Genomic DNA, 9,471 nt, shown 5'->3' with positions numbered 1-9,471 from the left:
ATATATATATACATATACTCTCCACGTATATTTTATAGATATTGTATAATATTTATATAATATTTTTTACTTATAAAATTATTATAATTTTATTATCTTCACTTATATATATATATATATATGTGTGTGTGTGTGTGTGTATAGAGTTTGTTTCAAATACAATTCGTTGTATTTGTACAATCAATACAACCTAATAAATTGATATATATATGAAAATGATGAGAGTTCATTTATTATAATTTGAATATTTATGGAAGATGAATATGGTTCATTAATTATGATCAATACTTTATATTATAAAACAATCAAAATTTATATGAAATCACATATTAATCAAATGAAATGGACGGTTGAGATTGGATTGTAATGGTTGCATAAATGTCAAGGGTTCTATAATAACCAACATCTATGTATATGTACTTATTATTATATTACATATATATACTAGTATTAAAGTTTCCATTTAATCCAAAATTTAATTTTTATAAATAATTAGTTATTTTAATGGATGAGATATTTATAAAAACCATTTGTATTGAATTTAAATAAGAAAAAAGTTCAAAAAAAAAAAATTAAAGAAATTGTTTCATTTTGAATTATTAAATTCTTTAACCTTTTTGATTGAATAAGTTGTTGAACTTATTTTATTTTAAATAATTAAGTTGTTGAACTTTTTTTATGTTAAATAATTAAGTTGTTGCATTTTTTTAAATAATTAAATGATTAAGCTTTTTTTTTTTTTTAAATTGATTACTTAAATTATTTTAACTTTTTTAAAATTGTATAATTTAAAAGTTATTTTATAAAATGACTTGAAAATGTGATCACTTTTACAAAAAATAGTATTTCAAATTTCTTGAGTTATTTTAATATTCTTAAAATGGTGTAATAAAAGATTATGAATAAAATAATATAAAAAATTAATTTCATGCAATTCGCATAGTTATAGTTATTTATAAAAAAAATTCATCCTTACATATATTTTTTCATTAATAAATTATTGAACTTTTAAAAATTGTTTACTTGGATCATTTCAACCCAAAAAAAATGCTACATATTATGGTTTCCTTGCCTCACAAATCAAATAAATGGAAAAACAATTTTTAAGTCACTGTTTTGCAGACTTTTAATCTATCTAGAGAGTTGTTAAATAAATTTTTTTAATACATAAGGATCTAATAATATTATTATATTAAATTTAATATGTAGTTTGATAACAATAAAAATAATAATAAATAATTATTAAAAAATTATGTTTTTAAGGATCGTTATTAAAAAAAAAAAAAATATTTTTCTTAAAAATAATTATTAAAAAAAGATACTGTTCTTTAAAAAAATATATTAAAAAGGAAAAGCAAACATATAATATTTTTTTTAGAAATTATGATTAAAAAATAATATTTTTTAGTATTAGTTTTTTACAGAATAATAAATAATATTTGTAATAATATTATTATTATAATTAAATAAAATAAAATAACTAAAAGAAATTAGTATAAAAAAGAAAAAGACAACAAAAAGACAAAAATACAAACAAAAACAAATGATTACATAGGAGATAAGGGTGTCATTAGCCTCCCCTTATTCAAATGCAAAATTGTCATTTCAATACCACGGTTTTCATTTTTCAACAATTCAGTCCCTATATTTCGATATTTTACAAGTCGATCACCATTAAGTTTCTGTAGGAATCTAACCACTGTCATATCAGACAACCAATGTAACTATGGCATTAATAGTTATGCTCTTTCTGAAGGTACGAAAGTAATTCTTTCTACGACGAAACAACAAACGATGGAAATGTCGGCTTATGTGGTAATCGTACTTCATCACGACAAGGTGTTTTCGAAACAGCTGTGGATGGATTATTGTCCGATCTTTCTATCGCCACCCCTAGAATAAGTGGTTTCTATGCTGCGGCCACAGCACCAGTAGTTGGTACAAATACTACCAAGGTTTATGCTATAGCACAGTGTGTCGAGAGGGTTACACGCAATGGATGCAAAGATTGCTTACACGTTGCATACGCCAACATCAAGATTTGCCCAACAGTTGTTACTGACGGAAGGGCTATTGATTCTGGGTGTTTCATGAGGTATTCTGCCTCCTCGTTTTTCGCCAATAATAAAACTATTGACATCACACCGTTTCTACGAGATGGTAAGACTTTGGGCATTCTTATGCTAACTTAGGGGCCGTTTACCTAAACATTATCTAATGACTTTGGGCATTCGCTGGAACTTTGTAAGTCATATATATGCTATCAACATGTGGATATGCTTCTTTAGTAGTATAAGGAAGATGAGAGTAACAAATTATCTAATGACTTTTAGGGGATATACGGCACCAGAATATGCAATACACGGACAATTGTCTGAGAAAGTTGACACCTACAGTTTCGGTATAGTGGTGCTTGAGATTGTTAGCGGAAAAAGATGCACAGACGTCCGAAACGAATCGGCTGGAGAACAATACCTCCTTGAGCATGTAATTAACTCAACAACGTTTAGAACTTAACTTTAATTGACTTATAATCAAGGAGCATCATTCACTAAACACGTTGAATTTTTGTTACCAGGCCTGGAATCTATATGAGACTCGCATGCACTTGAAGTTGGTTGATGAGACATTAGACCCAAGTAAGTACAGAGAAGACGACATAAAGAAAGTCATAGAAATCGCACTAATGTGCACTCAGTCACCTGTTTCTGTCAGACCAACAATGTCTGAAGTGGTGATGCTTCTAAGTGATAGGTCACGAGTACAAAACCCGCCAAGTAGACAAAACGTCAATTTAACCAACATAAGAACACAAACTGATAACTCCACATCTACTACCTTGTCCATGAGCAACAATGATGCGACAATCACGGAATTAACAGGTCGGTAATTTGTTACCAGGCTATGTTCTCTGTGCCAAGATGGATCTAGAGTCGTATGCAGAAGATTTGAAGTGTATGTTCATGCTTATATGATCATAGATAGTTCCGGTTTGGAAACGAATGTGTGAGCAATATGAAACATGTGTAAGAACTTGCTCCTTGGATGATGTTTCGTATACTTTAAACTCATGCTCATGGAAATAAAACTACTAGGAGACTTTTGTTAAAATTAAGCTAGCTATGGTTTGCTTATGTTAAGTCAAGCTTGTTGACCGTTAGGCAAACTAACGGCTAGTTAATAGTTAAGGTTTGACAGTTAAATAACTGTCAACCTTTGTGAAACGTTGTGTCTGTTTGTTACAGGGGTGAGAACCCTTTTGTGTTTTTTATATGCTTGTATCCTATGTACATACTAGTTTGATGATTCAATAACAAAGAAAGTATTATGTTAAGGTTGGCCTAGCATTGTGGTATCAGAGCACAGAAAATGGCTTTGAATTCAAATGGCATCTTGCACCCTCAACCTTCCAAACTACGTGGGAAGAATTATTACCACTGGAGCATACAAATGAAGGTTTTGTTTGAATCACAAGATTTATGGGACATCATTGAACAAGGATTTGAAGAACCTCTGGAGATAGATGAACTCACACAAGAACAAGAGAACGAATTAAAGGATTTAAGGAAGAAATACGTAAAAGGCCCTCTACATCATATATCAAGCTATAGATGAAATCATCTTTCAAAGGATCCTCCACGGTTTCTTCTAAGAATGCATGAGATATGCTCTATAGAACATCTCACAGGGAAGACAAAATAAAAGTGGTTAGATTGCAAACTCTTAGATGTGAGTTTGACAGTCTGAAGATGAAAGATGCAGAAACAGTGGAAGAATTTTACAATGGCGTGATCCTAATATTAAATCAACTCAGATTAAATGGTGAAGTTATAGATGGTCGAAGGGTAATTGAGAAAACCCTCAGGAGTTTGACCAGAAAATTCGAATATGTTGTAGTGGCAATTGAGGAATCCAAGGATCTCATAATTTTATCTCTTGAAAGTTTACTTGGAACCCTGCAGTCTCGTGAATTGAGGATGAGACAGTTTGATTCTACACCATATGAGAAGGTTTTTCAATTGCAATCATCAAATAATCAAGAGAGAGGCTGGTTCTATGGAAAGGAACAAGCGGAAATCAAAGGCAGAGGCAGAGAAAAACCAACCTCTCTAGTAAAATGTTTTCACTGTCAAAGATCTGGCCACATAGCCAAATATTGTAGAAAAAGGATAGCAGAAGAAAGAGACAATAACTTTATCAACATGGAAGAAGATGATGACACCATATTTATGATACTCAGTACTCCAAGAGTATTTGTGATAGTACAAGGTATGTTGATAGTGGATGCAACAACCACATTTCCAAAAACAAAGACATCTTTGTCCAACTTAATGAGATCCACAAGAAATAAGTAAGGACAGGTGATGACAAGAGGCTAAGTGTGCAAGGGATAGGAGATATCCTAGTAGACATTAAGAATGGCAATAAGAAGAAGATATCCAGTGTATACTATGTTCCAACAAGTTTTTATGAAATTGTTTCATATAATACTTTTTTCGATAAAGTTGTTTCATATCTCTTCCAAATATTAGTGAAGCCTTACTTCCAATAATAGCGCACACACAGAGACACTATCATCTGAACTGGAACATCTAAAGCAGCAAAATTGAAAATCATAATCCTCCAAAAAAAATATATAAACGTTGACCACAATCTTGGGTGTTCAAACATAAAGAGACTGAGGCAAAGAAATCCCAAGTCATGTCAACATGAACATAAAATTATAAGAAGATAATACAAGACCTAAACCATATCCCATGCCCCTGAGGTCATTACAAGTCAACAACCCTAATTAAGCAACATTACCTGGCGGAGCACAAAACACAACTCATACTCATAAAGTAATTTATGTAAAACCAAAAATGTTGCTACCGAACTTTAGCAAAACCTAATTTTTCACCCAAAAAAACCTAACACAATTTCGATTCAATCAAACACAACTCGCATCAAGATAAGTAATTCACAATTTCACATTTCAAAAGCATCAAGCAACAGTCTTAAACAAACGAATTATACACTTACAAGGCCTCGCAAATCGATCGAGTGGTCCAGACATCGCCTAACAATTACCAACAAATCATTCAACAACTAAAAACACCGCCTCTCTGTATCGATCAGTCGCACAACAAGAGCTGCATTGCCATCAAAACGCCTAAAATCAAAGTTAAATTCAACAAACCTCAGAACATCACAGTGGTAGCTAGTTAGTTTACAGAGAAAGAAAATCGTACTTGATCTTCACGAACCACGAGGCCAATCAGGCGGCAATGAATGCAAATCGGCCGATGATGATGATCTAGCCACGTGGGGAAGATAGGTCGAGCAGGTTAGTTTTTGACGTCGGTGGGATGGAGTAAGTTTGCACCCATGAGTGAGATTAATTGGGGGGGTTTTTACTGTGGTTGTTGTTCTACTGTTTCTGGCGGGATCGTTTGGTAAATGATTCGGTGACAAGCCGATGACATTCGGGTTGTACGGTCAACGATAACGTGAGTCAGGCACGTGCGATTTAGAGTCGGCGCTTTCGAATAGTGATTCTCTACCATAAAAGCATAAAAATTAAATGCTTTTTAAGGTTGTAATTTTGTGGTTTCGATGAAAATAGAATTTATGAGGAAAAAGATAAGAAGGGATTTGAGATTTATAGCAAAAATGAAATTCAAAGACATCAATGGAGACGGGGTATTTATTGACTCACTCAATGACTGAAACTAGGGTTGATAATGGTTGGTTCGGATTCAACCTATTTATTAAACAGATTAAAAATTTTAATCCAACCCAAACCATTTAATTAAATGGGTCCAAATTTTTCAATCCAACCCAACCTGCTACCTAAATGGGTTGATAGCGGGTTGATCTGTTTACGATATTCTTAACCCAACATGTTAAATAAATGAGTTGAACATGGGTTGACCCACTTAATTTAAAATTTTAAATTAAAAAATGACTAGACTATTTAATTTTTTTAAAATAAAACAAAACGCAACCACAAATACAAACAAATTGTTCAAAGTTTGACCAAAACACAACTACAACAAATATATTGTTCATAATAAATTGAAAAATTTTAAATTCTAAGTAACTCGACTTCCACTTTCACCAACCCAAGTTCACTCTTGGCATTACTTTCCTCTTGTTACCTAAATTGTAAATTCTAAGTAACTCGACTTCCACTAATGTTGGAAGCCTAGATAGAGAGAAAACCGAGAGGGAGACAATTAAACAAATGTTGCACGAAGAGAGAGCCGAGAGGAAGAAAAACGTTGCACGGAGAGAGAGCCGAGATCGAGAGGGCGAGAGGCGGACAACAGATTGAAGAGTTGGATTGGACTTTGAAGACGATGATGGAATAATGAACTAAAGAGTTTTCTTAAGGTTTCATGATGATTAAGAGTAATAGAAACCATTGGAATTTGGACTTTCGTCACGTAGGATTTTTAATTAAGAATAAAACAAAATTAAAAATTATAATATTCGATATACTATTAAGAATAAAATAAATTATATAATATTTTAAATGGGTTGGAAACAAGTCAAAAAACTCAATACAATTCAACTCATTTATTTAAATGAGTTAGACGGGTTAACTCATTTATTTAAACGGGTTGAAAAAATCTCAACCCAACATGTTAATTCTGCGTTGGGTTGTGATTGTATTAGCGGGTTGGGTCATTTTTGTCACCCCTACCTGAAACTCATGGAAGACTTGGGATTGAACTTGAAATCAGTCTTATATTTAAGTAAATTAAAGTCGTCCCACCTATTTGCTGAATAAGCTACATAGCATAAGTAACAAAAAAATTTGATTATTATTTAATTAAGTGCTAAATAAAAAATAATTTTTTGATGACAGTAATTAAAAAATATATATAAATTACTTAAAACTTTATGTTATTATAAATCCAATAATTTTATCATTAAATACTTAAAATAATTCGACTCATAAGTTTGCTTATTTTAATTCGAATATTTGTTATTAGACTTGTAACGTGGTATGATCACATCATTATTGACCATCTAATTCATCTTTTATTCCTTAAGTTGATGGTGAACGTAGTTTTCTTGTGACATTGAATAATTAGATTTTGAATATTTTAACTTTTTTATAAAATAATAAACAAATATTAAACTGAATTCTTTTATGTTAAAAATTTATAAGAAGTCATCTATTTTAGAATCAGAAATGTTGTTTTTAAAAGAGGAAATTTCATGAAAAAAGTAATGTATTTTAACTCGGTTTCTATTTTAGGTAATGTACTTTCAAAACATTGGGGATTGTCGGTAATCTTGCTTTAGTTTGAAGAAGAACTTGAAGGTGAGGTGTCATATAGTGATTGGATTGGAACAGTTCCAACTAAATCCATCGGACTTCAACTGTTTAACACCTGCCATAACACAGTCAACACAATCGTGTATTTAACTCACACCTTGGACGAGTATTCGTGCATTTCGTTGATATGTTTGAATTCCCACCAATATTCAAATAATTCTTTCATCATCTTTTGGTTTTATGATAAACATCAACCTCAGTTGTGTTATAGCACCATTTAACCTTTTTCGTTTGTTTCCCTGTTCCCGCATATTGATTTTATTATCTTCTTTTACACATTTCTCGTTTTTAGTTGGGTGATATATTTGAATGCATTTTTTGGTTGTACAAAACAGTTAAGTGCTATATCAATGCTACTGATTGATTTATCAGGTGTTGTACGATAAAGAAAAGGCTAACCACAAGTGTGGTGTCTGATTCGTTTGAGCTTGCCTCCAAAGATCAAAAGTATCAGAAGGTCTCAGGTTCAAAATTCAAGAAGGAATAAAAATCCTCTTGTGGCCACGGAGGTTCAAATGTGGTGACTCCAGGTTATCTGTAAATCATGTGGTCGCCCTGAGATTAGTCGGCTCGCATAGCGGCTTGAATATCCAGGTTAATAAAAAAAAGTTGAGAAGGAGAAATATACTTTTATAGATCTTGTTATTAACTTCTAAACAATTCTAATGATTTTTATCTTTTCATGTACGGTCTCTTTAACATTAAAAAACAGTTGTTTAATGTCTAATGTCTAATTTGCGTAAGCAAAGAATGAAAGATGCAACTGCTAAAGTTTGAAGGGTGCTCTACAATATTAGAAAATACAATGAACATCAACCAAAAAACTCAAAAAAAAATATTCTCTTGAAAAATCAACTAAAAAAATCTCTAAAAACAATGACATTCGGTTAAAACACATCGAACGACTTTACAGACATTTGATTCACCTTAATAACGCAACCGCTCATAAAAAATCTTAGATCCACCACCGTTCTTTACGCATTCCATCGAAGCCATGCTAAGGCTCATAGGTTAGGTATGAGGTGAAGTTAACATTAGAGCTCATATAAAGGTGGGGGGTTGTTATTCAATAACTATTAATTAATATAGATGTAAAAAAATTTAATATATCATTATATTATTGAATAATAAATAGAAAACATGACTTGGGACCATGTGAGACCAAGGGTTTTTCGTGAGACCCGTAAAACCAATTCTAAACCATTGGATTAGATCTACAATCTGAACATTCATAATCACAAAATTGCCATGAGATTTTTCAATAATTACAAAATTGTCACCGTGCAACTTTAGACCATTAGATCATTAGCTTATAAAGTTGATCAATGAACATAAATTGGTCTTACGGGTCTCACGAAAAACTCTTGGTTTTACGTGAACCCAACTCTAGAAAACATATGTGTATATAAATAAAAGTATATATATCACATGCAAATTTTCTATTTTATGTTACGCCTTAAAAAGTTCGCGTCCTCACCGTGGCGTGCAAGGTTTATGGTACCGATACGCCAATGCCTCACGCTATTTGAACCTTGATTTTAACATACGTTAGAGCATCCACTATGTGCTTTTTGGAAGTTTTTTCAAAAGTGAAAAACCATGAGGTGAGTTTTTCCGACATCGTAGCCACCTTTCTGTTGGAGGTTTATGGTGAGGTTTTTCGTCATAGGCCGTAACTGTACGGCCTGTTTTTCAAAGGTTTTTCGTCATAGGCCGTAACTGTACGACCTGCTTTTTCAGAGGTTTTTCATATATTATCAGTTTTAATTTTATAGATTTTTTATAAAAAAAATATTTAATCGGTTTTATTTATTAATTATAATTATAATAATCATATTTAAATAAGATTAATAAATAAATAGTATCAAATAAATACATAACGAGACTAATTATATTTTTTATTTATAATTAAATTAATGTCTTAAATATAAGATTTTTACAGATTTCTTAATAACTCAATTTTTATTTTATATATATATATATACTAGAAGCGTACTCGCACAATTCAGCGAGATACATCATGATTTTAATATTTCATTTTATTCCTTATCTCAGTCGATGTTATAATATGACTTTATGTGATTTTAAGAAAGCGGTGATGTTTTTATTTTTGAATAAAATATATGTTTGAAGATATCATA

At 31.4% G+C, this 9,471-nt stretch overlaps 1 protein-coding gene and 1 long non-coding RNA gene across 2 annotated transcripts in view; one reads left to right on the top strand and one right to left on the bottom strand.

Moving 5' to 3' along the window:
- Positions 1 to 3,291, top strand: part of LOC112500758 (putative cysteine-rich receptor-like protein kinase 43) — a 4,996-nt gene extending 1,705 nt beyond the window's left edge. The window contains exons 2-4 of the mRNA XM_025104333.1: positions 1,757 to 2,095; positions 2,334 to 2,487; positions 2,579 to 3,291. Coding sequence (XP_024960101.1) covers positions 1,757 to 2,095; positions 2,334 to 2,487; positions 2,579 to 2,890 — 805 coding nt within the window. The 3' untranslated portion in view covers positions 2,891 to 3,291. The remainder of the gene's footprint in view (positions 1 to 1,756; positions 2,096 to 2,333; positions 2,488 to 2,578) is intronic.
- A 1,637-nt stretch (positions 3,292 to 4,928) lies between these two features.
- LOC112501162 lies at positions 4,929 to 5,415 on the bottom strand. The gene is made up of 2 exons (XR_003067428.1): positions 5,232 to 5,415; positions 4,929 to 5,152 (listed from the first exon to the last, which is right to left on the bottom strand). It is a non-coding gene; the product is annotated as an uncharacterized LOC112501162 (long non-coding RNA).
- Between the last annotated feature and the right edge of the window lie 4,056 nt (positions 5,416 to 9,471).

Source organism: Cynara cardunculus, assembly GCF_001531365.2.
Source record: "Cynara cardunculus var. scolymus isolate 2C chromosome LG 17, CcrdV1, whole genome shotgun sequence".
In the NCBI taxonomy this organism is placed as follows: Eukaryota; Viridiplantae; Streptophyta; class Magnoliopsida; order Asterales; family Asteraceae; genus Cynara; species Cynara cardunculus.
This window is presented reverse-complemented; position numbering and strand designations above follow the sequence as displayed.